We start from the raw sequence: 27,903 nt of genomic DNA, 5'->3' as shown, positions 1-27,903 counted from the left end.
TATAAAAAAAATGACTAAGACGTTATCCTGGGTTTCAAAGAATTCATGGAGAAAGACCATAGAAAATAATAATTTCAAGTATGTGAAGGTGCAGGGGGAGAATGCGGTGAGATTAAATCTGGAGCTCAGTCTTGAGGAAGGTTTCATAGAAGAGATAACAGAGGAGATAATGTGTGAACTGAGTTTTAGCGAAGGAATACAGTAAAAGTATCAATCTATATGAGGGTCACTGTGTCAATTTTGTTCAGAGAAAATAGGTGTTATTACATTGGCTAACATGCACTGTCACAAAGATATCACTGCTTCAAAACTCTGCGTTCCATAGATTAAGACCTTTTGTTCTTGTCTGATGAAGAATGGGAATTGACAGTTCACCATTCTTACAACAGCTGTAATTTGTCAATTTGTTGATACATCTTCAAATAGAGTTTTGAAAGGTCATTATAAAGCTCTCTCTTAGGCCTTTCCCCTGCAAAATAGACTTACTTCCTTTAGTAAGACCGTTCTCAGAGGTCTTATTTTACTTTTTTAAAACAATACAGCTATATACAATGTCAGAGGGGTAGTAGATTGGAGAAGAGGGGTTATCACTTTGTGAGGGGTGTAAATGTCTAACTATTACATTATTTTGTTCACATGAAACTAATACAAGAATAATAAATAAATAAAAGTAAGCAAGCAGACAAGATGTTAAAATCTATTTTACAAAATTATGCATGTTCAAGATAAAAAAAAGAATAATAAATATGCCTACATTGTGGAAAAAAAAAAGAAAAATCACCCTTTCCTTTTCTTTTTTTCAAAAGATTTTTTATTAAACTAGCGCTAACATAATATTATATCAGTTTCAGGTGTACTCTATAGTTATTCAACATTTATATACCTCAGGAAATCATCATCATGATAAGTCTAGCAACCACCTGACACTATCTACCACACTATCACAATACTATTGACTATATTCCGTATGCTGTACATACATCCTCATGACTTGTTTTATATCTGGAAATTTGAACCTCTTATTCCCCTTCACCTTTTTCCCTACTTTTAAAATTTTTCAATTACAGTTGACATTCAATATTATTGTATATTAATTATTTTGTATTAATTTATATATTATGTAATATATAAATATTAATTTATATATTATATTAATGTAATTATATTTATATTAAAACACTAGGTTTACAGCCTAGTGGTTAGACATTTATATAATTTAAATGACTAGTCTAGTCTAATACCCACCTGGCACTACACATAGTTATTACCATATTATTGACTATATTTGTTATGCTGTACTTTACCTCCCTTTGACTATTTTGTAACTACCAATTTGTACTTCTTAATCCCTTCACCTTTTCCACCCTGCCCCCCAACTCCCCTCGCATCTATCTGCTATGCCTTCTGGTCTGGTCTTACTAGAGTGACCTTATGTAGTAGGTGTCCAGTGGGGCTCCGTGGCACAATCTCCCTGATCACCAGAGCCAGGTGTCCAGGTGTTTCCCTTGTGTGGGTTGCATGTGTCCTCCTATTGTAGCTGAGCCTTGGTTGCTGTTTGCACATCAGTGGGAGGGATCGACCCTCAGGCTGATTGGTTGTGAGGACTACCCATGACTACAATGGAGAACTTGTTGTGCCGGGGCTGACCTTATGGAGCAGGATTCATTTAGCATGTCTCTGGTGCGTGCTTAATGTGCCCTTTGGTTGTGTTGTTCTTGGAAGCAGCTATATGATGCCTGGCTCAGTGTGAAGCGGCCACCTGGTGTGCTGATCCCAGGGCCTCCTGGGAGGGAACCCACTGCAGGCCAAGTTCAACTGCAGTCTGTGCTCTGCCTGGGGCCACCTGGCATGAGCCACAATGCAATCCACAAATAGCCATCATCTACGATGGGCTTGGAGGTGCATCAAGAGACCAAGCTGTGAACCGAGGCTGGCTGCCACTAGTGTCGGGCTTGGGGCTGCTCAGCAAGAGGTACCTGGCATGCCAAGTGCTGCTTGTTTTGGGTTTGTGAACCCTTGAGAAATTTTAGGAAAGTCCACAGTATGAGCCAAGATAAGCCAATTGTATGGAAAAGCCACTGGAAGTGGCTTGGGTGTGCCTGAAAGTTGGGTGGGGTTTGATCTCAGGGAATCACCAGGGCGGGACTAATGAATGGTGGTAGCCAGGTTGATGGAGACTCAGACACCAGTAGGTGCCCATGTCTGCACACTAGGAATGGGGGAGGCTCAACAAAGAAACAGTGGCTTCTGCCAGCTTCTCTGTCAGGGAGGAAGCTGCTCTCACCCCAAAGCCAGACAACTCAGTTCCTCCTTGTATGTCCCCAGGGCGCCCCCCACCCTCGGGCTGCTACCCCAGCACTGTTGCTCAGAGTGATTGATTCTGTCAGCGAGTATGTCCATGGGTGGTCCCTTTAAGAGAAATGCCTGGGACTCCAGCCACTCTCCGTCTCATCCAGCCACAGTGTCCACTGGTTTTAACAGAAAGAGTTATGCGGAATTCTCTCCATTGCACTGGAACCCTGATCTGGGGATCTGGGTGTGGGACTGAGACTATTCCCTTCTCTGGGGGCGACCTCTGCAGCTCAGATATCCCTCCTGATTTTTAATAGTCACCTGAAGGTGGGGTCAAGCCCATATTGAGTCTCTGCACCTCCTACCAGTCTCAAAGTGGCTTCTTCTATATGTCCTTAGTTATAGGACTTTGGTTCAGCTAGACTTCAGGCAATTCTCAATGATGGTTGTTCTGTAGTTCAGTTGTAATTTTGATGTGGTCTTGAGAAGAGGTAAGCACTGTGTTTACCTACACCACCATCTTGACTGGAAATCACCCTTTTCTCTTCTGAGCTTCCATCAGTATATGGTTCACACCCTTATATTTTGTACTCAGGTAACATTGCAGTGCATTTATATATAAGGGTCTGGCTAGTTGTTTAGTCTCTACATATTGCACTTATTTGTATCATAGTGTCATGCTTAAAATAAAGCACCATAAAGAACTTAGTAAATACATTTGAATGAGAGAAACACTTCATTCTAACCTTATGGTTACTGTGCTGTCATCACTCTTTACTCTCCAATTCTTCTCATTCCTACTGCTCTGTCCTACCTTCTACTCACACTAATTTCTGTAAATTCTGTTTTCCATCATTTTCTCTCTATATTGTCTTCTATGACAGTCTTGCTCGAATGATTTTGAGTTTCCCATCTCTATGATTGCCATCTAAATCTGTGTTATCTGTTTGGATGGATTAAAGGATCACTTCTATCCTTGACTTTTCCTTTAGTCTTATGGACTTCTCTCCCTATATCTCTTCCACAGGCAAGTCCCAAACACTGAAGTTAAGTAATGTCTCTCGCACCTGTTTCCCTTCCTCCAGTCCCTGTTTCCTTACCATCCCAGTTTTCTAATGATAGTCTCACCTACAAAGTCATGCTTTTCCATAAGCCAGCTGCACATTGATGTCAGTTTAATTCTTCTAAAATATGTAGCCCCTTTACTGAAACCACATCACCAGTGATCAGTTCAGATATCATAGTCAAACTGGTTCCTTGGTACCTTTTAGCCTTATTTCCCCCTGTCTTCCTTTATGAGTGTTATAACTGTATGGAGAAGCAGTGCAGCACTGAAGTTAGAATGTCTGAATTTGAACTCTTGTTCTGTCACTTGCTTGTTTAGTGATGGTAGGCAAATCATTTAATTTCTCTCTGTGTTATTTTCCTCACTTATGAAATAGGGATAGTAGTTAGACCTACCACAAAGGATCACTGTAAGGACTAAATGAAATGCTTAGAGCAGTGTCCAGCGTAAGTAAGTATTCAATTAGTATTAGCCATCATTGGACTCTATTTGAAGGGAACTATTGGCTTTGTATCCACGTCCTGTAATTTCCTACCCCTGTGCTTTTCTCATGTCATATTTTGTTTTCAGGATATTCTCCATTTTTTATCTTTATTTATTTAAACCCTGCACATTTTACATTCATGTGCTTCATGTAGCTCTTCATGTAGCTTTCAGTCAACCCCCCAAAAGTTAATCCATCTTTCTAATTTCCATAGCTTCTCTGTCCCTCTCAAACAATAGTTAGCCCTTTCTATCTAGTGTTATAATTATGTGTATACGTATCTTTACTCTGAATATATAGGGAACAACAGGAATTACTTTTATGAATTTTTACATTTTCTTCAGTGTCTAACCAAGTTAATATTAGATACTATATTTGTTGAATAAATGAATGAATATTTTACTTGGTCACTTACCTTTTTCCTGATATGCAAGGGCAAAATTAATTCAAGAACCTTGCCAAAATTAATATCATCTCTTTGTTTGGTTATTGAGTTGGTCTCCCTCTCTGTCCTAACCTCCACCCTCCTCTTCTCTTTTCTCTCACTTTGCCCTACATCTGACCCTTCCCCCTTTCTACTGCACTTCCTCTCCCTTTTTTCCACTTCCCTTTTCTCCTCTTCCCCTTTTTCTTCCCTTTACCTTCCTCCTCATTTTAAAAAAACTCTGGATTACCACTTTATATGTTCTCTACAAAATTATAGTTAAGCTGTATGAGCACAAAGGGATATTGCTTTAAGAGGGAGATGTTTTCTCATAATTATTTGTTACTTTTCTTCTTAAAAAATAATACAGCTGTAACATTCAATCATGCTATTACTCATCTGAGGTACTGAGAAGCAATTGTTAAATAGCAAATAAAAATAAGCCCAATTTCTGGACAAGGAGAAGTAATCTAATAAGAATTTTTTAATTACACATTCTGATTATTGTAGTGTATTTTGAGTATAGTTTGTGGAAAAAGGAAACAATTTTAGGGTTAGTGCCATGAGACTTTTTCAAAGAGGAATTTGACCAAGGGTATCTAAGAATAAATTCTTAAGGTTCTTTTTGTCCATTTTGTGCTTAGGTTTTCCTCATTCTGTTAATTTCTTCCATATTCTCATTTACAATGCCATTTTGAGCTAAAATATTTTCCTCCAACATCTTAATTTAATCAGTATCTGATTTCTTTCTTCTAAATCTGAAAATCACCTAAAACATCATACCACACTGTTTTCCATTTCCACATATCTTGAAATGTCTCTTGATGGAGCAATGTCATGAGTTATGTTAGCAACACCAATAGTAACCATGTAAATCAAATTCCTAATTAATTATGAACCTGCACAAAGCCAATATATCTACTTGTAGTAATGAATATAAAATGGACAGAATATTGCTATTGTCTCTATATAGGATTAAGAGAGTGTAAAATCCATGAAATTGGTAGCTTAGAAAGTCAAACTTGAATTCTTATTTTATAACCGTGATCTGAAACCACGGGTAAAGTTTAACAATTTTAAAACCTCTCTGCTTCTGCTTCTGCTTCCTTTCCTGCGCTGTAGTTAATTAGTGTTAGGGCTGGGTACAAAATGTAAGTAATTCTGAGCATTTCGAGTAACAACACTATGTACACAGTGTTATGGGATTATCATTTGTGGTATGTTTGTTCTCAGCATTGGCATTTTTTTTTTTTATAATTTAGGGTAGAAATTTATCATCTGGAGAGGTTGGATTTTTTCCAAGTGATGCTGTCAAGCCTTGCCCATGTGTAAGTATGAGTATTTTATTTCTTATATTTTGTTTTATTTTTGATGTTGTAATTAATTGGCAAGAATGCACAATGGATACTGGGTTGGTTGCTCATTGATTTCAGTAATATTTTCTGGGGGGATCATATTATTTCATGTGTGAATGTTATAGGCAATGTTATTAAAATTCCCAAATCATTGTGATTTGATTGTCAGAAAGTATTTTTTAAAGTTAAGGGAATATATGTAAAAAGAAAAATTTGCAAAATTAAATTGTCTACAAGGTTTTAGAAGGAATAACCAAAGCTACAGATTAGATAGATGCTTTTTACAAATTTCCCTTTTTCCACCAAGGTGAGAATGGTAGGGACTAGTCACAAATTCTTCAATCAAATCTCTAAATACATTTTACTGTGCTTTAGTTTGTCTTACTTATTTAATGTTATAATGACATTTTCTGAAAACATCAAACACATTAGGTAGATACCTGGAGAATGAGTATTTACTGAAATAATATTATGGATGAATATAACATAAAATGTACTCTCTGATGCATAGGGGAAGGGAGGGAGGGAGAGAGAGAGAGAGAGAGAGAGAGAGAGAGAGAGAGAGAGAGAGAGAGAGATTGGCTTAGGAATAAGTATACGTTTAAAGAATACAGAGAAGGAGAATGAAGGAGGAAATATTTTTCCCATCAAATTTCCGAGGCCATGTATATCTTTTCATCAAAAGGGAAACTGTTGAAGATTGATTTCTATTTGTGAAAACAAAATGGTACAAGAAAATATTTGCAGGATTTAAATGGGTATAATTTACTTTCAATATTATTTGCCGTGTAACAGGATTTTATAGGTGGTGATGGGTCATAAAAATATGACCCATTCGTTAAAATATTTAAATATTAATAACTTTAAAGATGTTCTGAACAGAAAGGTAATGTTTTGATGTATAACTCTTAACCTGGAAGGACAAAATTGTAAAGCCCATTATAAAACGACATAGCTAGAGACGTACTCATATTGGCCAGGCCCCTGAAATATGATAGTTTTTATTGTTACAAATGGTGTTAATAATATTTTTAATTACCCAATGTAAAAAGGCCCAGAATACCATGGTGTGTATATATGAAAGATGCAGATGATTCATGAAAAATTTCTGAACACAAGACATCTCAGTCTTTTCTTAGGAGTTTATAAACTTTGTCCCCCTCTACATAGGATGTATTTTATTTGTTATTTTATGAATATTAGTATACCTTCTTTGGCTTTGTTCATTTTCTAGTTACCATGAGGAAGTAGAAGAAGTTTTCCTTTTCTTTCTTTCTTTATTTGCATAGAAAATGTAATATTTTTCTCTCTTGTGAAGCTCTATAGGAGAAAAGGGGGAAAAATAAATATTTTCCATGACTTTTTCATGAATAAATGTTTTCCTGGTGGTAGACTTCAAAATCAAAGTTTAGAATTTGTTACAAAATAAGAGTCTATATGCAGTATATATTGTTTATTTTGCCTGTTTTCCCAATGTCTTGGGAAAACAGATTGCTCTTTGGTTTTCCTAATATTTTCCTTTTAATTTTTTATGATAGGATTAAACTGCCTTGATAATAAATACCAAAAAAGTTCCTAATTCATATTTTTCCTATTATCTCTCCCCTTGGAGGTACAGTGGCAGTAAAATGAATGAAAGAATGAATTAAAGCAAGATGAATTATTTTCTACTTATCTGACATATACGATGATTCACTCTGTATAAAATTGCCAATGGATAGTTCCAGGACTGTGCTACTTAGGGTTTTATAGAGCTGAGTCAGCTAAACTGAATTAATGATTGATTTCTAAAAGCTTCCCTTAAGTAAACTTAATCTATTTTTGCCTTTTTATATCCTAGGTGCCCAAACCAGTAGATTATTCTTGCCAACCCTGGTAAGTATTAAAAATGTTTATGTAGCTAAGTTGAAATACCATACCTTTAGCTTGAGGACGCCTTAAATGTGGCGTTAGTAAACCACATTCCATTTCCATTTGTTCTGGATAGAAGTGTTCTCAGATGTAACAAAACACTATAATGAATTTACATATTGCTGACCTTTCCATATCTTTATCAGAGTGGGGTGTGTGTGCGTGTGTGTGCGTATGCATACGTGTGTACTTGACTGTAAACTCAAACTTTGTAACAGCCACAGAAAGGAATAGGACATAAGAAATATGTACCTTGTATTTTAGAAAAGTAGATTTCATGAAGCAGAGAAAAAAACATGATTTCATTGTCTGAAACTGAAAATTAGCCCAGACAGGTTAATAGATCTTAAAAGCACAATTTATAACATGTAATATGGGAGAAGTAAGATGTAGTCACATCTGAAGTTTTGGATCTATATGGAGCTCACTTACCACTTGGAGGCTAGTATCATCATTAATAGAAACAAGGAAGCAAAGTGGATAGTGATTAGTACTTTTTAGACATGATGAGTAAGGAGTGATATCTTCAACTGGAAAAAGATCTGTATAGGATCCAGAATATTTAAGATTGTCATATGACAATAACTAATATACAGAGGGTGCCAAAAATATGTATACACATTTTAAGAAAGGAAAAAACTGTATTAAAATTGTAATAATATTTACCGATAACAAAAGATGAATACAAATCATGTGTATACATTTTTTTGACACCCCTGGTATACTCAGTACTTACTATGTGCTTAGCATTTTACAATTTTATTTAATTCTGATTTTCTAACATTTCTATAAGGAAGATTGTTCTTATTCTTTTTATAGATGAGGAAACAAATGTTAAGGCCATGCAACTAGTAAGTTAGAGCAGGATATTCCAAGTTATGTTGTCCGTACGTTGCTATACCACCTGTTAACGTAAAAAAAAAAGTGGGCATATTCACTTATTTATATCTGTTTCCCTGAATTTTGTGTTTGGCTCCTCTTAAAATGACTGCATCTATTTTCATTTTCTTGATATTGAAGTATATGCATACAAATTAGATATCAGGATATGTATATAAATGAAATATTCTGCAAGTGTATAGTACTAATTCAGTTTACAAATATAGGGAACACCTGAGCTGTCTGATTTTTTTTTTAATTCTGATTGTTTTCTGATATATAACCATAGCATGGCAAATGCTGAATTATTGCAGGAATGCATTGTGTGAAGGATGGGATTCTTCTTGTCTGCCCTCTTGCTCTCCTTCAGCAGTCACATCTGCCTTTTCTAGTCATTATTTGCTTTCTCTGCCATCCCTCCCTGAGCTTCAGCACTGAGCTTGCTGAAGAGATTGTAGCAGATTTGTGATAGAAGTGGGAATCTTTGCTACGTTTTACCTGGTTTAAGACAAATTTGAGGTCTTAGTTTCCATGGAATTAATAACTATAATTCTGACAAGAATGAAGTAAAATATATTTTCATAGATGTGAGGCCTTCCGAGTATTACATGCCCTGTATCCGTTTGCAGGAAGCTGAAGGATGAACTTGTAAACCAAGAAAGAGGGAGATACAGAATCCAGGAAAGGGGAGCAGAGGGAAGGCCCAGGACTATAGCGATTCAGCAGGCTTAGAGGGCGAGAAGTATTGATTAGACCAAGAGGGTGGAGGTCTCAGGAGGAATGAATGTCTCCATAGAAAAAGGTGAACAGATATAGTACATGGTGTTGAAAAATGTATTACTGAGGGGTTTATAATTCTCTTAGAGAATTTGGAAAGAACTTGTGATAGAGACAAAAAAGCTTGAGCAAACAAAACCTTGAGGAATTATTTTTTTTGGATGTTAGATGTTCTTTGAATGTAACAACGTGACAAAACTAGGCCCGATGGCCTGGCTTTGTAGAAGGAAGAGTGAGAAGCAGCACTATGAAAGAATGAGCATAAGTGGAGAAAAAGTGATTTTCCTTCCTGATATCTGAAGTTGAGACATTATGAAATTGTAGTTTAGTCATGTTATTTAGAAATATACAAGTGGAAATAAGAAAAAAATAGGTAAAAGTATTGACATGGGACTTGGAGAAGAGTGCTGATAACATGGGGTAATGCTGCTTTTGCATTAAAATTATTATAGCGTGAGTTATTTTTTTAAAATATGTTCATGTGTCACTTGGATAAAACATGCGTATCTGTATACTAAATGTGATAAGTGCCATGAAGGAAAATAGAGATATTATGATGCGTATCATGGAGCGGAGAGTGAGAGATGTGGAATAACGTTCTTCAGATGGGATGGTCAGAGAAGACCTTTCTCTAAACATGAATGATGAGATGGAATGTGTTGATAGTGTTTTCCAGACACGAATACAGTCTGTGAGAAGACTCAAAGATCAAAAGGAGCTTGGTCCATTCCTAGACCTGAAAGTGAAGAAGGGGGTTGTAAGAGATAAGGTTGAAGAGGAAGGTGTGAGTCAGATCGTACTAGGTACTAATAGTTCATGGGTTGTAATAACTGTGCTTTTAACCTGAGGTACTATCTACATAAAATGCCCTTAGCTCTTCTATCTTGGTGGACACGTCACATGTCCCCCTTCAACAAATTTTTGTTGAATGCTTACCGTGTGTATTTTAAATAAATATTTAGTGTAGATTAGAAGTGGGTATTTACACTGAGCTACATGTGTCTATATGTAAATCAGAGAATTTTCTGGAATATGAATTCATGAATAGCTTTGAAAGAGCACCAATATAAACATTACATTTTTTCCTTTAAATTTTACTGGCCAAAATCTCTGGTAAGTTTTTCCAGTAAATGCTAAGCCTATATGTGACGTGAAGGGTCGCTAAAGAATATGTCACATTTAACTTGGGCCTTTGATTATTGTTATTATTGTGGAATTTGAGTATGTTTAAGGCCAACACAGTTTAGGAAGAACTGAATTCTGGTTTTGAAAAATATCTATCTTTTACTCATATCTATGTGTCTTTTACTCATTACTGCTAATTGCTTAAGAAAACTGGTTATCAAATTTGTGGACTATAAGAATTAATCTTATATACAAAAAATAATTAAAAAAATAATTTGTTACAGGAGCTTCCTTTAAAAGATGCTCAAAGGAGATTTCATTTCATAGTGTACATAGAAAAGGTGAAGCTTTTGGGTTGTGTATGTGTGTACGTGTGTGTATGTGTGTGTGTCTTAGGCAGGGGCGTCCTTCTCTACACTCCCAACAGCTCTTGTCCCCAAATGCCCTACAACTCTCTTTCTAACCCAAGACCTACTGGCTCTTGTCTTTGTCCCATTTATTTATTTGATAAGATTTTCTGGGTGCTTACTGTATATTAGGCACTGTTCACTTTACTGTTGTTAGCTTCGTAGAACATTTGTGTTTGGAAGAATCAAAGGACTTTTCTCTGCATTATCTTTGTGAAGCAATGTCATTAGTTGGTATAGAAGTAAAAACAGCTCACTCTGCCACTCAATTAAAATCCTGACAGACACTTATTTTTAGCCTCTGTGCTCTTCCAGGTACATTACCTATATTTTCTGTGTCGTTACAGGTATGCTGGAGCAATGGAAAGATTGCAGGCAGAGACTGAACTTATCAATAGGGTAAATAGTACTTACCTTGTGAGGCACAGGAGCAAAGAGTCAGGAGAATATGCCATTAGCATTAAGTAAGTAGGACAAGTACTTTTACAGAAATAGATTTCCTGTTCTAATTGCATAGACCATCTGACATGTATAACACTGAAGTTGAAAACCAAGGTTCTAATTACAGTAGAAATAATGCATCTATCCAGACAGTTCATTAATACTTGAAAATATCTGTTAGAAAAACAGTATTATGTGTTATGGGCTGCTAATTGGCATATTGCATTTCTTTCATAACATTGTATTTTGGTGACTTGATGTGTGTATGTTTTTAGTAAAATCTAAGAGTATAAATTACTAGATGTTGTTTTATTTTGTTTTTCTGTATTCTCTATTGGAAGACTTGGGCATAATCAAACTGGGCATAATGATTGGTCAATCACTTCAAATGTTGGTTGTATTTTCAACCAATCTAGTAAATATATTTTGTTAATTAGCTGTCACCAGGGTATTGGCACAGGTATATATTTTCTCTTCAGAATGAATTCCTATAATGTTATTGGGGTATGCCCTCTGGTAATTATTGATTTCTACTGATTAAAAACACATTTATATTCATAAGCTATTCATTGCCCACAGGTACAACAATGAAGCAAAGCACATCAAGATTTTAACAAGAGATGGCTTTTTTCACATTGCAGAAAATAGAAAATTTAAAAGTTTAATGGTAAGCATTGATTAGTTCTTTTCAATCTGTGGTCCTTATTTTTCTCTTATTAGATAGGTCAGTTTAATTCTGTAGTTTCTTGGAAATTTTGCTCCCTAAAAAGTTGTTTAAAGAGAATCATATTATAATTTTGCAGCAAATCCTGAAAATTCTAATTTTAAGAATTCCAATTGTTTTACGTTGCCTTAGTCATATGTTTCATTATAAACTAAGTTGCCAGTTTTAGATACTATTTCAGAGTCGACACTATTTATGACTCAGAGTAGTAGACCAATTCAAAGATAACCAACTTTCAGTTATTCGGGTGAGTTTTGTCTTGTGTTTGATGAAGCACAGCAAATGTTTAATATCTCTTTCCTCCTCTCCCTTCCTCTGCCTCTATATCTCCTCATTCAGGAAGAGGAAGGTATTTTAAATTATAACATAGAAAGTTGTAATTGGTGAAATACTTCCCACGTTTAGGTTCATTTCATGCAAACTGCAACATAGTCAAATGAAAAAGCTTCTAGTATTTCATGCTGTTTTAAATGATCTCTACTATGGTTTTCCTTCATTACCTTGGACAATTAAACATTAACACGGTAACATTTTTTAACATGCAATAATTGATATTTCACAGGAAATTTATATTTAAATTGAAATAGCATATTGTTACCAAGTTGTTTTAAATGAACAGTGATTATTTTAATAGTATGTACAATTAAAAAATTACAACTTAATTTTATTAGTGTATAAGAATATAATGCGTATATCACATAAACAGTGCAGATATGTCATTGTGTGTGTATTGCTGATAATAAAAAGTTCATATTTCCTTAAAAGTGATCTCAAGTCTGTTTCTCAAGTTTGAGAGAGTTTTTTGAGATAATGAAGAATTTGGATATAGGACATCGAATGCATTTGTAGCACTCTGCTAAGTACTTTGAGTAACATTGGGGAAGGACCTCTCACTGATTGAACCATCAATCAAATGATACATACTGCATCCTTCCGGAAAACATCTCAAAGCACTTTGCAAATGTTAACATGAACGTTATCACTGAGTGTATGAGAGCTTTACAAAGTAGGCCAGCTTGAAAGCCTTACCTAAAAATTTAGAACTATTGTAAGACAGGAATCCATGATTTTTTTTCTTGTTGTTTGTTTGTTTTTGAAGATTTTATTGGGGAAGGGGAACAGGACTTTATTGGGGAACAGTGTGTACTTCTAGGACTTTTTTCCAAGTCAAGTTGTTGTCCTTTCAGTCTTAGTTGTGGAGGGCGCAGCTCAGCTCCAGGTCCACTTGCCGTTGTTAGTTGCAGGGGGCGCAGCCCACCATCCTTTGCAGGAGTTGAACCGGCAACCTTGTGGTTGAGAGGACGCACTCCAACCAACTGAGCCATCCGGGAGCTCAGCAGCAGCTCAGCTCAAGGTGCCGTGTTCAATCTTAGTTGCAGGGGGCACTGCCCACCATCCCTTGTGGAACTCGAGGAATTGAACTGGTAACCTTGTGGCTGAGAGCCCACTGGCCGATGTGGGAATCGAACGAGCAGCCTTCGGAGCTAGGAGCATGGAGCTCTAACCACCTGAGCCACTGGGCCGGCCCCAGGAATCTGTGTTTTAAAAGAAATGGAAGCATCTTGAGTTGAAAGAAAAGTAAGAAAGCCTCTCTGGACATAACTACCCACATTCCCAACACAAAAGTTCAGGATGGACAGCAAGATCATGTCCTGGAAAATGTAAACTCTGTCAAATTGGTGACCAAGATCCTGGCATCCTCCCTGCTGGATGTGACTTACGAACAAGCAGGCTGTGCACAGAGAGAACTGGACCTGAGGAGGCTCTTCCTTAAATGCAAACCTAGGATGGAGGTGGCGAATGGAAGCACAAATAATGAATGACAGCCCCAGCTGAGAGATGATAAAAGCATGCACAGGGGGTCTTCTCTTCACTGCAAGATACACCAGCTTGAGTTTGCACCTGCAAAACTTCCGTGGATGGTAATGAGGCTGCTTCATGGTATTATCGTAAATATGAGGCTTTAAAAAAGGCTGTCAGGCCAAAGATGACTGCCAGCCTTCCCGACTTTGAAAGTAACAAAAGGAACTCCCATTAGAGGAGACAAAGAGGATGAAAGGAATAGTCACTGGAGAGGGCTGATCAATTCAGCTTTGTGTTACCTGGGTCCAGCTCAGAAACGTTCTTTAGCGCTAAGGTTAGAGGTGAAAAGCCCGTAATACCTCAGTGACCTGGATTAGTGGACATAGATCCTGGAGTTGCTCTCTGCATAAAAAGCACTAAAGACCCAGAATCCAAATAATTTGTACCAGACAGGAGTGAAAGTTTCTGCACTGATGTTCTAGAAGTGGAATTAAAAGTACTTGTCACAGAGCTAAAATAAGTTACCCTTATATGGTATGTGTAAAATATCAGAAATGTCACTGCTAGAGACACAGGCATATTATGTTTTCCTCCATATCTGGGGATCTTTTGTAAGGAAGTACATAGCACAGTGGATTAAAGGGAAGGGATTACGAATTAATAAGAAAACTACAATGAAATTACAAAACGGTAACCAAAGTATATACAGTCATACTGTGTAACTGCGTTTCGGTCAACAACAGACCATGTGTCCACAGTAGTCTCATAAAATTAAAATGGAGCAGAAAATTTCTTGTCACCTAGTGACATCATAGCCACCCTAACGTCACAGGGCAATACATTCCTCACGTGTCTGTGGTGATGCTGGTGTAAACACGCCTAGTGCAGCGCCAGTCGTACACGTAGAAGTATAGCACATACAGTTATGGACCGTACGTAATACTTGACAGTGATAATAAATGACTGTGTTGCTCGTGTATGTATTTACTATTCTATTTCATTGTTATTTTAGAGTGTACTCTTTATACCAAAAATGTTTGCTGTAAAACGCGTGCCGTGTTATGCCGGCAGCAGCCTCATCCCTACTGTGTCTTGAGTGCATCATTTTCTCTTGTGCTTGATTTCATCTTGGCCGTCTTGCTGATCGTGGCCCCTAACCATTGGCGTGACGAAATCGCCCAAGGATGCATTTCTCAGAACTAATCTGATCATTAAACGACTCATGACTATAACTGTAAAAAGGAAGAAAGACAAGGAACTGAAAAACCTCCGTCTTAGAAAAATACTTTTGTCAGGTTTAGTGAATAACAGTAGAAATCGTTGACGAGATAATCAAACTAGTCTGGAGCTGCCCTTGCTTTGTTTCTGTTCATTCATTGAACACATTTTTATTGAGTCCTTACTATATAAAAAGCACTGTTTTTGCCGAATTCAAAAAAGACTCCACTGTTCTAAAAATGCTTTGAAATTGTAAATCCATCTGTACTAAGAACCTCACAATGGTGCTGTCCTTTGAACCTAAAGTGGAAAATACTACATGGATACTTGATCAGAAAGGATGGCTCCTATCGGTAACCAGCCCCTTCTGAAGGAGATTGAATAGGTGCCATAGCCTTCACTCTGGCAATGTAGGGCTTCTCTAAACCAGATCACACAAGTTCCAGCAGTTACCTTTTGTCATGCTGGTGTCAAATAACACTGTTCTCATTATAAATAAATAGGGTCTGTTTCTTTGTAATAATTTGACATCCTCCCATCATTAGTGGTAAAGTTATATTTTTCTACCTACGAAACTCATGAGGGCCTGGAATTAAATGTTAATTTGAAAAGGATATAAACACAATCAAATTCCAGAACTTGTTTTAAATTAGTCAGTTTCCCAAAGAGAAGATGGGGCCTGAGGTGGTTGTGACCTTAAGTCTTTCCCTTGGGTTTCAATAGCTTGGTTAATCAAAATCTTTTTGTTTGTTAGTCATTAAATTCAAATTCCAAATGAATTTCTCTATCCAGATTACAAGGCATTAATTTTGTTCTAATTTTCATGTATGCCAGACAATCCATATCCAAATGTTGTTTATAAATCATCTCCATTGCCTGTTTCCTTGGTAATTTGAATGACTGGCTCTCACTCATTATTTTTTAGAGAGACTTGAATGGTTGACACTGCTGTGTCAGTGTGAGATAAGGAAAGCTTCGCGATTTCTTTTGTTTAGAGTCTTCTTATTTACTGTAGTTCCTGAAGGTCAATGACTGCTAAAGCACGGGTAGATTTAGGCTAAAATACAGAAGGCATAAGAGTATAAGTGCGAAATGATCCACAGTGACACTATTTAATTCTACCCGTTAGAAACACGTAGGAAGATTTACCCTCATAAAACTGTAAAAATGGAACTAAAATATCTTCCACGCTTAATGAAGCGATACAAAAGTGTTTTGCAGCTTACTAATTCACATGACCCTAAGCCTTGGAAAAGTCATTTTTTCTTCCATAAAATGTGGAGGTGGGTAGGTATTAAATGATCCCCAACTCCTTTTCAGTATGGTAATTCTAGGGTGTCTAGCCAACTTCACATAAACTTGAATTCATACAAACTCATAGTATAATACATAAAATCCATATTACCTATAACAAAATTACATCGAAGTTCAAAGTTATTGGCTTCTAATTCTTTCAAGTTTATTTTTGTATTTTTGATAAAGAAAAGAATACATTTTACTCAGCTTAAATAATATTCCTAACAGGACAATTCTCTGGTATCATTTGCATCAGCCACACAATATACAGATGTACAGTTAAAAATTTTGCCTTTTATTTTTTAAAATAAATTAATAATATTGGTCTCTAGAATTTAATTCCAGACCTTGCCTTTGTAAACTGTGTTCAAAATCACTGTAATACAAATTCCATATTCTGATCATTGAAGCCATTTTGAGGATATAAACTTTTATCTGGTGTTTTGTCTCTCTCTTTTTTTTCAAGTTGTTCAGATTCCAAATTCCTGGCTTCATCAAGGATCCCCATAATCTAGGTCCTGAGAAGGAAGAAATACTTTTTTTTAAGTTACACATATAATGTGCGTAAAAGTCTAGCATCTCAGGTCTAAGCAAACCAAGTTCCTGGTACATCATGGACACTTAGCAAATGCGCCTTCCCTTTTGCCTCCCTTTCTGTGAACTTACTTTCCCCAGGTACTGTTGGCGGATAGTGTGACATAGTTAAGAGCACACCTTTGGAGACAGACACAAGCCCTTGACTTCACTGAGCCTGGGTATCAAAGGGACAAGGCCTATCTCTTGTCTCTTGAGTGAAGATTGGGAGAAACTATATAAAAGACCTGGTACATGAGAGCATGGGAGCTGTTTTGATATTCACATGAATCTGGTACTTTATACTTCCTTGACTATAGTCTGTGAAATGGTTTGCTATCTCCATTTTATAGATGAAGGAGTTGACAATTTTCCATTTGCTTTATTCAATGAATCAGCCCCACCATGCTCCTTTTCGTTTATGAATGTGGTCTGTATCAACTTATGTCTGTTCCCAGACTGACTGCTCTACTTAAAATAATCCTTTCCTCTGTCCTGGTTTTTGAAATGTCACCTGTTCTTCAGTTTAAGCCAAGCTATCTGCATAATGAAATGTCCCCTAATCCTCCCCACTGGACTCACAAAAGAAGTTCTCTCTCTTGCCTTTGAATTCTATAACCCCTCACTCTCCTTCAAGGGTGAGAACTCCTAGTTATCTTGTGACCCCTGAAACTCCCCATACAATAAATTCCACAACTCATTATGTTTGGTCATAAATGATTAATAAAGCATTGATGAATCTCTTTTTCTTCTTTTAGGTGATTTTTGGCCCAGTTCATTTATGGGGGGAACTTTGAACATAAGCACTGAATGGAGGTGTTAAGGTGTTAAGTTGATATCAGTGTGATTTTTTAAAAGAAATGAGTTGGTTTTACACTGTTTGTAAACAATAGTGCTATAATAGAAGCACAAAATAATTAGGTTAAAAGTGATTTTACTTTGATTTTACTTTTAGGTATTTGTAAGCAGCGTTACATCTACAGTACCCATCTAATAATATACATTGTTTTCATTATGAATTAGTTATTACTTAATTTCTATTTAAAATAGAGGGATTCAGATTTGTGCAAAATCTATGAAACCAACCTCTCAAAAGAAATTTCCTGAAATTTTAGTGTGAAAGATGGTGGGAGGTTATTATATTAGGCTTGGATGTATTTAAGGCAAATTAGGTGTTAGGAAAGTTGGAAAGAACCATGTTATTGACCTCTGTAAGTACCAGAGGACATGCAGAACTAAGAGATAGTCATTAACACGTCATCGTAAGCCAGAAACTATGTCAAGTAGCATTTGTGGTTTATCAACTTTGGGTTAGCCTGGAAAAGGACCTTTAGAATCAAGTTTGTTTTTCTGCGATGTTGAAAGAACATGCAGGAAACTAGAAATTGCTATATATTCAGCAAACAGCTGTTCCCTTTATTTTTGTTTAGAAAGGCAAGTATTTCATAAATAAGAACAATAATTACTGTCCTGAATTTGAGGTTTAATATGGTTTCTTTTCATTTACCACATCCGACTAAAGCCTAGCAGGGTGTTCTCTATCCGTGAATAACAATAGGGATAACTCAAATTACAAACAGCCGGAGTAACAAAGACAGTTACTACCTTGTTTCCCCAAAAATAAAACCTAGCCTGACAATCAGCTCTAATGCGTCTTTTGGAGCAAAAATTAATACAAGACCTAGTCTTATTTTACTATATATAAGACCCGGTCTTATTATAAGACCGGGTCTTATATAAGACCAGGTCTTGTATTAATTTTTGCTTCAAAAGACGCATTAGAGCTGATTGTCCCGCTAGGTCTTATTTTGGGGGAAACAGCGTAGGTGTGTGTCATGTACATCCATCCACGCAGCAGGGAGCAATTATTATTTGCTTACTCTTCCATATGCGTATGGAAAATTTAGCATGAAATCGGTCATCCTTATATGTATAGCATTATGTCAAGGAGTTCATGTGTTTGAGAGCAGAACTCTCTTTATCAAAAATGATCTTTTATATATATATTTTTTATAGGAACTCGTGGAGTATTACAAGCATCATTCTCTTAAAGAAGGGTTCAGAACCTTAGATACAACTCTACAGTTTCCATACAAGGAGCCAGAACATTCAACTGGACCGAGGGGTAATAGAGCAGGCAACAGCTGTGAGTATTGTAATTTAGAATACAATTTGCTGTCACTTAAGGATTGGAGGCACAATAATATTAAACATCTTTATTCCAAAATTTGAAATATAACCAATTAATATGCTAATGAATTTAGCAAGGAATTTTTCTAGCTAAGCAGAATTAGACGGACCAACTGGTTTATGAACGCTTCGAGATATGATTCTTTGGGCCAAATTAAAAATCATCTTTGTGTTCAGAAATTCATCAAATATGTAAAGGGTATGTTAACACGTAAGTTTTGAAATTTTCACTGACTTCTGTATTAGCCAAAATCTCTTTAACTTACGCATGTTGGTGGTCATTATGCCATTTGACTTAACAGTATTTAAGCAAGGCTAGTGCACAGCTGGCCCGTCTAGCTTACTATCCCAAGCCTGCTTATGGTTCTATTTCAATGATTGCTTTTCAAAGTTTTAACTGACTAAATCATGTTTCCTCTGATGCCAGTATTTCTAAAAGTATACATTAGCCACTTTATTTCAGAATGAGCACTGTGCCACAACTATTCACCAAAGATTTACACACAAACCAAAAGCATGTTATATATAGTTTGAGTGAGAGTTCAAGTCAAAAACTTTTTTCTCATCACTGTTTAATGTCATATCATCTTCCTGGAAGTAGATCTAGCATGTAAAGAGAACATCATGATGAAAAATGTTGTGAATAAAATGTGATTTCATTCTCTTATTTTGATAACTTTTTTTTTTAAATAAAACTGTTTGGAGGAGAAATGACTATGAATACAACTTTATTACTCTTAGAATCCTTAGCCTAAGCAAAACTAGAATACCTAGAGCTATTTCAAAAAAGAATGCCTATCAGTGTAATGTAACTTGAACTTTTTTCCCCCATAAAAGCAAAAACTGGAAAGGAAACAGGTAATGCTCAGGGCTCAAACAACATCAGTAAAATTTCATACACTTCATATAAGTAAATATACATGTAATTTGTCACATCAACTGACAGGTTTGTGTTTTTTTTATTTGTATAACTTAATAGCTGTTCTCTTCACAAAAATCGGTGATAAATGACCAAGCTTGTGCAGTGAAAGTAGTCAGAGAACACTTTGTGTTGAAACTTTTAACACCTATTCGAAATTATCTTTCTATTTTTTCAGCCCAATGTTACCCAATTTCTTAGATTATCGTTTAGGTTGAGGAGTTTTACATTTTTATATAGGTTGATCAGAGAAGATATTGCTCCTAAAGTGACCAGAAGAAGTAAGGGAGTGAATTAGTACTTCAGTCAGCCATAATTGCATAAAGTTGACACTCCAAGGTTATTCAATCATTACCATGTAACAGGATTATAATCTTAGGTGGAATTTGTGGCACTGTCTCAATGTTTTATTGATGCTGACTTTGTATAAAATAGGTATTTTCGACAACACTGGGTATTTTATAAACAGAAAGTACAGTGAGTATTGTATAGAACACTAAGAATAAATACGGTGTTATATAGAAACTATTCAGCATGGTACCAGCACATGGAGAACTCAGTGAAGGTCAACTGCCACTACCACTTAAACCATTTCAACTTTTACTACTGCCACGACTAGTAACTCCTAACACAGAAAACATGGTCTTGTATTTGTAAGAGCTGACTAAAAAATTACTGATTTTAACTCACAGCAATGTATATCTTTGCTTTTATGACTTTTTAAATATGCCTTGCTTATTTTATACCAAGCTCTGATTAAGGATTAACCCTTAATTAAAACATAGCTCCAATTTTTCCGCATGCTGTACTTCTCAGGCAGTGATAAGGCGGAAATGCTCCATCTTCTGCCTGGAAAGAGTGTTCAGGATATCTTTATTGTCCTTACCTCTGGTTCATAGCACCAGGTATGCTGCTAAATGTCATCTAAAAATAACTTGGCCAAGAAGTCTTCCCTGGGGAGACTGGATTGGACGCTGACGCAGGGTACTGGCGTCTCCATTACTTCTAAGAGGCTTCGGAGGAAGCAGAACCGGCAGGCTAAAAGCTTAGTACCACCCTGTGTTTTGGGTAGAAATTGAGATTGAAGTTCCAACTCCTGAAATCTGCTTTTATTACTATTTCTTTCTTAAATAACAGTCCCCCTGGGGAAAAAAAGTCTCAGGACTTTGTAGAAGAGGCTGTTTGCTTCCGTATCAGTCCAGGTCAGAATTTTCTTGGGCAGATTACCAACGCTTTTTCAGGTTCGTGAAATGTGATATGATTATGACAGAACTCCCTCCCTCACACAAATGCAAACTGACATATACAAATGTATTGATTAGAATTAAACAGTAGTCCAGAGTATCAAGCAAGGAGCACAGCAGTTCTAGGTTAGGAGCCCATAGGCAGCAAGGCTCTTTCCCCAGGGTTACGAGAGTTTATTTTTGCCTTTGGGATGATTTAGGAGTGTTTCCCAGAGAAGATAAGGAGAGAAAGAAGGAGGAGAGGCCAAAGAGAAAACTCAGGCGTAGCAGTGAGCTGTTGTGCTTCCCCAGACACGGCAAGGACTCCATCCCTGGAGGATGTTCTGGCCTGTTCTGTGGATCCCTGTAAGAACCCCCTTACTGATTAAGGTGTACCTGTGGGCTTGTGTATTTGAAGGACACTGCATTGACCTTTTTGCCTTTCTTGCTCTGCAAGGAGCACTTAATTATTTTCAGGTCTGCTGCTGAGTAACTGTCTGACCTCAGGCAAGTCCCTTAACTTGTCTGGACCTCAGTTTTTTCAACTGATGAATAAGGAATGAGATTAGATATGTTATTATATTCTTTTCAAGATAGCATCTTAGATTTCTTTCTTTGTATGCATGAGAGAAGGAAGTAAAGTAGAATGTTAATAGACCAATTACACTAGGAAAACTTGCACAATTAGCTTTTTTATTTTTTTGGTCTTAAAAAAAACTTTCACCTTTTATTTGTTGTTTTTGAACAGTTTGCTTTTTCAGTAAACATTATTATCTCTTCACACTCATAGAGCACATTTTCACATTACCTACAAAATGATCTTTTAATAGAACCTTCCCTGCATTCTGTATACTTCTATTATGGGATTTATCACCAGCTATGTACAGTAGAGACCCTACTGTTCCACAAAACATTCTTCTTTTCATCATTAACACGCAGAGGGCAGCTCTTAATGCCAGGCACTGAGAAGGTGCTTTACTTACATTTTCTCGTTTAATCTTGACAACAACCCCATGATGAAGGGATGATTTTAATCTCTGTACTATAGATAAGGCAGCTGATATATGGAGAAGCTCTATAATCTGCTTATGTTGATTCAAAGAAGGAATGTCAGGAATTGGATCTTAACCCAGGCCTAGATCTACTCCCAGACATGGGTTTGGGCTTGTTTAGAAAATTATGACATGGTTACATTCCTCTTTCAATTTCTGCTTTGAAGGAACCAACTCTCTATGTAATGGTGTGTGTGTGTGTGTGTGTGTGAGAGAGAGAGAGAGAGAGAGAGAGAGAGAGACAGAGAGAGAGAGACAGAGAGAGAGAGACAGAGAGAGAGAGACAGAGATTGGGTGTCAGTTTATAAATGAGAGCACACATTTAAACTTCATTGCACAATTAGCTATTTCATGACACATAAGCAGACCTCAAACATTTTCCCAAGTTCTTATTTATGGAAAATTAGTTGGACCACAGTATAGAGATGGCTAATTAAAAAAAAAAATGTTGGTTATCATTATATTTAGATAATGTCAAAGTATCTTCTCACAAGAACAATTAATCACAAAAGGAAAGATAGAAAAAAACCGAAGTGATCAGAGTTAACGTCACCAGTAATGGAACAAATAGATATTGTGTACCCCCAAATGTGATTCTCTAAGAAGAACACACCACCACTTTGATGATATTCCTGTTCCACAAATACATATTTGGAGTGTACTCGTGAAGAAACATCAGACAAACCAAAATTGAAGGAGATTCTACAAAATAATTGGCATATCCTGTTCAAAAGTGTCAGTGTCATGAAAGATGAAGAAAGACTGAGGAATTGTTTCAGATTAAATAAGACCTAAGACACATGACAACTACACACAGCATGTGATCCTGGATTGAATCCTGGACCAGAAGCATGTCCTTTTTTGCTATAAGGGACATGTGTGGGACAATTAAGTTTTGAAGAAGTTTCTAGATTAAGTAATAGTATTTTTTGCTTTTGATAATTGCACTGTGATTATAAAAGAAGAAAATTCGTTTATTTTTAGGAATTATACACGGAACTATTTAGAGATAAAGGGCATTATGCCTGCAACACATTTTAAAATGGTTCAGGAAAGAAAACACAGAAATTGATAATGCAAACACAGTAAAATGTTAATATTTGAGGAGCTTAAGTATATGGGAATTTTTTGTACCATCTTTGCTACTTTTCTGTAAGTCCGAATTATTTCAGGATTAAAGATTTTAAGATTTGGCGATGATCCCATTAGTCGAATAGGTCCCATTAGTCGAACTGGGAGAAAATGGCAGCACCCTCCTTTTTCACCTAATCTGGGTGCAGAGGTTGCTGAGAGCACTGATTTGGGGGAATGTAGACACTGAGTAGGTCATATTTGAAACCATCTGTTCCTTACCTGTGACCACATTGTATTTGCTTATTTATTCATTCATTCTTTTATTCAACAAATATTTATTCAATGCTTGCCATGTGCCAGTCTCTGTGCTAGATGCTAGAGTTATTATAGTGAATAAGACAACCCAGTGGACAGGAACAAAAGTAAAACAAGTAACTTCATAAATGATCACAAATTCTAATAAGTCTTGTGAAGTGGGAGCATGGGTGACAGGGTATGACAAGAGGGCCTGTTTAACCTGCCGGACCAGGGAAGGACATTTTGTTGAAACAGAAATGATCTAGGCGGGCTGGCAGGGTATAGGGTAGTGGAGAGTAGGGAAACTCCACAGTGAAGAAGGAGCTTGTGTGAAGGATCTTAAACAGGAAGGAACTTTATATATTTAAGGAATTGGAATGAGGTTAATGTGTTTGTAGCATAGTGAATGGATCTATTGATATTCTATGCAGTAGAATTATAGTGAAGCTTTATAAGCTGAAAATGACGTGAACTGATTTACATCGTTTAAAAGATCACTGGCTACTATGTGAGGAGTGGCTTGGAGGGAGGCACGGACAGAAAAGAGAGGAGTTAGGGAGCTATTACAGATGTCCATGGGAAGCATGATGGTGGTTTGGACAAGTGTTGAATAGTGACAGTGGAGCGGGACAGTGGGCAGATTTGAATATATTCTGGAGCTTGAATTGATTGGATAAAGGCGTTTGGGTAGAAGTAGCACAAGTATGATATGCAAGTATTTGCCTTGGATAACTGGCAAATGGTGAAACCACTGACTGACCAGGAAAGAAAAGAGGTATAACAGGTATAGAGAGAAGATGCTACATTCAATTTTGCACAAAATTTGAGGTACCTGTGCATACTCAATGGTTCTGCAGGCAGTTGCCACCAAGAAGAGTGGTCTGGGTTGAAGAGAGAGTTTTACGAATCTTAATACTTCATTTCATACTATACATAGAACATAGTATAATTTCTGTATAGGTTGAATTATTTCTTTTGGTGTATTTTTCCTAGAAGACCTAGGAACCAGCCTCCTTTGTTTCTTATCCCCAAATTGCACTTTGTACAATGCCTTTCATGAAACAGGGGTGCAGAAAGGTCAAGTAAGTGAAGTCAGAACCTAAGGTCCGTGGGAGACAAAGCAGGTATTAAAGGGCTATGTGGATTTGATATTTGAAAAAGCATGGAAAGATGGGTGAGTTTGCAAGCAAAATATAGATCAGCATGTTCTTTTTGGTGTGGTGACGAATATTATAGTAATTCTTCAAAATCTGACAAAGGCTTGCTGGATCATTGGGACCGTAAAAATGACCTTGCAGGAAAAAGTAAAAGCCAGAGCCAGCACCTGGGCTGCTCTCTCTGGTGTGGTCTCTTTTCCTTCTACACAAGTATCCAGGTTATTCTGTTGGCCGTCTCACAAGGTGCTTAGCTTCATTTTAGCCAGTGTTTTAGAAACTTGGACTTGGAGGATTTGTATAATTTATATTTATTTATCTCAATGTAACATAATATGGCTTTTTTATTCCTGACAATTCCTGAAAAATCTTGATATGCTTTACCACTACTTATTAGTTTTATTCCAGTGTAAAAGTGGATAATATTTATTATCTCCTTTATACAAACTCCTCAAACATCTACCTAATTTAGTTCTTACCTTCTCACGCTTGTAATTCAACATACCTATGTTCATCTACCCTTATTTTCTTATCCTCAGCCTTTTGTCATCTTTTTCCTTAGTCATTTGGCATTTGGGTTTGAGTGGGTCTAATTTTATTGTGATAATTTAATATTTGTTTTAATCTCATTGTATTAGTTTCCCAGGGTGCCATAAAAATTACCACACACTGCGTGGCTTAAAACAACAGAAATTTACTCTCTCAAGTTCTGGAGGCCAGAAGTTTGAAATCAAGGGTGCGTTGCTTCTGGGGGCGCTGAGAGGGAATCCATTAGCTTCTGGATGGCTGCTGGCAATCCCCTGCAGTCCGTGGCTTGTAGATGTATCACTCCAATCTCTGGTCTTCATATTACCTTCTCCTCTGTGCGTCATCTCGCTTTCTCTTCTCTTATAAAGACACTTGTCATTGCATTTAGAGCCCATCCTAATATTGGATGATCTCTCACCTTGGGATCCTTAACTTACATCTGCTAAGAAATTTTTTCCAAATAAGGTCATGTTCACAGGTTCTGCGTGGACATATCTCTGGGGGGGTGGGTACCATTCAACTCACTACAATCTTAGTATTAATTCTAAATATTTCCATACTCATTCTAATATATTTCACTCTTTATAACTTGGAGTTATAAGAGGATATCGTTCTTCCAGAAAACCTCTAGATTACTGCTGGGCCATGAATGTACAAGGATCCCTGTATTGATGGTGGTAGTATCGGTCCAATTGCCAGATACAGAGGGTGCCAAAAAAAAGTACACACATTTTTAGAAAGGAAAAATCTATTAAAATTGTTATACTCAATATATACCAATAGCAAAAGGTGTTACAAGTCACGTTTGACTTCTGCAATTACAACAGGTGCTCAAAGTGGTTACCATCAGTGTCCAGACACTTCTGATTATGCTTGAGCAACGTTGACCGAAGTGTCCACTTGTGTACATTTTTTGGCACCCCCTGGTATTTTTACTAACAGCTTTTTATTACGTAAATGAGTGTGAACACATGTAGTTGTTACAACTTAAAGCTGAGCGTTAGGTAATGTCTATCCCAAACAATAATTAGCAAATGCATGTAATGAAAAATCAAGGGGTAGTTCAAAAGTACTGTGTGATTTGATAACCAGTACCTCAGAAAGAGTGCTGATTGAGCTTGGTCTCTGCTGTGTACACATTTCAAACATTACTGAAAATTGAATAGATGTTCATTTGCTCATGAACAGAAGTAGTCTGATCAAGGCAGAGCTTATCACTTTAAGGCAGTGCTTAATTAGCCTTGACAACAAAAGTATAGGCATCAGATATCAATTCATTCATACTTTTCTATTCTACTGTAAACACTGTGTTCTTTTTTTAAGTTGACATACTTCTGTGTTCTGTGGCTCTCTCTTCTTGGTCAAGTCTCAGAACTGAATAATATTCACTAATGATTTGCCAATCAGTTGATTATGACTATCCTGATAGCTTCTGTTTCCAATTTATTTATTTAACAGATAATTTCTGTTTCGATTAGAGAATGTTGGTACTTCGGGATTTGTTTAACGTGAAAATAGTTGACTATATTCTTAATAGTCCCTAATAAGAAACATGAAGGCATTAAACTATGGGCCACTTACTTGCTTACGTTCCATGCCTATTAGCCTGATTGTATGCCAGGTACCATACATGTAAGAAATGAGCAGCGAGGCCTGCCTGCATATGGTGGCCTCTATGAGCAAGGTTCTCCTTTGTCTGTGCTAATCGGAGTTAAAAGTGTCTGAGGAAGGAAGTTAGGCCCTTAACTAAAGCATGCGGTTGGCAACTGATTATTGCAATGAAAAAGATTTCAACATTAATTTAATATTGTCTCAGTGGGTACAAACATGAATAAAAGAGTTCTTTCTCTCAAGAAGCTTCCCCAAAATACCAGGCCAACTGTCTGATATTAGGTGGTGAAGGGAATATAAGGCTAGGAAGAGACAGGGCCAAGAGATAATCTCTCAACATTTGCATTTGAACGTCACTGTTACTCAGCTGTTTTAATTCCATTCCAGGGTATGCTACTGTAATCTTATATTATGATGTCTTGATACAGTAGAAGGAGTTTGATGAGGAAAACATTTATCTGTATACATGCGTAAAAATAGGTGGATGTATTCTCAGTATGGATATAAAGATGTTTTGCAGGTTAAATCATTCTGCAAAGTATTTTTATCAAGTACCTTGTTCTGACATTGCTTACATCTAGATTTAAATCCATACTTTCCTAGGGACACACGTTATCTGATACTCTTGTCTCCATAGGTGCCAAGCCATTTAAATGCTATGTTGCCAGCCAGAGAGAATTAAGGACCCAAAGGTAGTGAAAATTGATGTACAGAGAGAGTGGCAACAATAAGTCAAGCTACAATGTGTAGAAAAGTAGAAAGCATCCCTAACAATCCTTAAAATGTTTGGCTGAGAGCTATCCACTGGGTGGCAGGAGAAACTGATTAACCTTCTACCTCAAAATTTCTCAGGCATACAGTATGGTTAATGCCATGAGACCTACAGTATTTAAAGCTGTTCAACATCTCAGAAAAAATTACAGTTATTGTAGAAATATCATTGATAGATTATGGCTCTCAGGGATCCTGGGGAATAAAACCTGAGCATATCTCACATCCGTTCCTGTATGTTGTGCCGACTTGTGTTGGAAGTCTTATTGAGCAGTTAAGTGAGCAAAAGATGAGCTAAGCGAATAGGAG

At 36.7% G+C, this 27,903-nt stretch overlaps 1 protein-coding gene across 3 annotated transcripts in view; it reads left to right on the top strand.

Annotated features, from left to right (window-relative positions):
• Positions 1 to 27,903, top strand: part of VAV3 (vav guanine nucleotide exchange factor 3) — a 335,219-nt gene that overhangs the window by 297,992 nt on the left and 9,324 nt on the right. For all 3 annotated transcript variants that reach the window (XM_033093029.1, XM_033093027.1, XM_033093028.1), the window contains 5 exons: positions 5,529 to 5,594; positions 7,462 to 7,496; positions 11,068 to 11,184; positions 11,741 to 11,828; positions 18,792 to 18,921. In XM_033093029.1, coding sequence (XP_032948920.1) covers positions 5,529 to 5,594; positions 7,462 to 7,496; positions 11,068 to 11,184; positions 11,741 to 11,828; positions 18,792 to 18,921 — 436 coding nt within the window. The remainder of the gene's footprint in view (positions 1 to 5,528; positions 5,595 to 7,461; positions 7,497 to 11,067; positions 11,185 to 11,740; positions 11,829 to 18,791; positions 18,922 to 27,903) is intronic.

Source organism: Rhinolophus ferrumequinum, chromosome 22, assembly GCF_004115265.2.
Source record: "Rhinolophus ferrumequinum isolate MPI-CBG mRhiFer1 chromosome 22, mRhiFer1_v1.p, whole genome shotgun sequence".
Classification (NCBI taxonomy): domain Eukaryota; kingdom Metazoa; phylum Chordata; class Mammalia; order Chiroptera; family Rhinolophidae; genus Rhinolophus; species Rhinolophus ferrumequinum.
The sequence above is the reverse complement of the archived record's forward strand: the minus strand, read 5'-3'. Positions and strand labels throughout refer to the sequence as shown.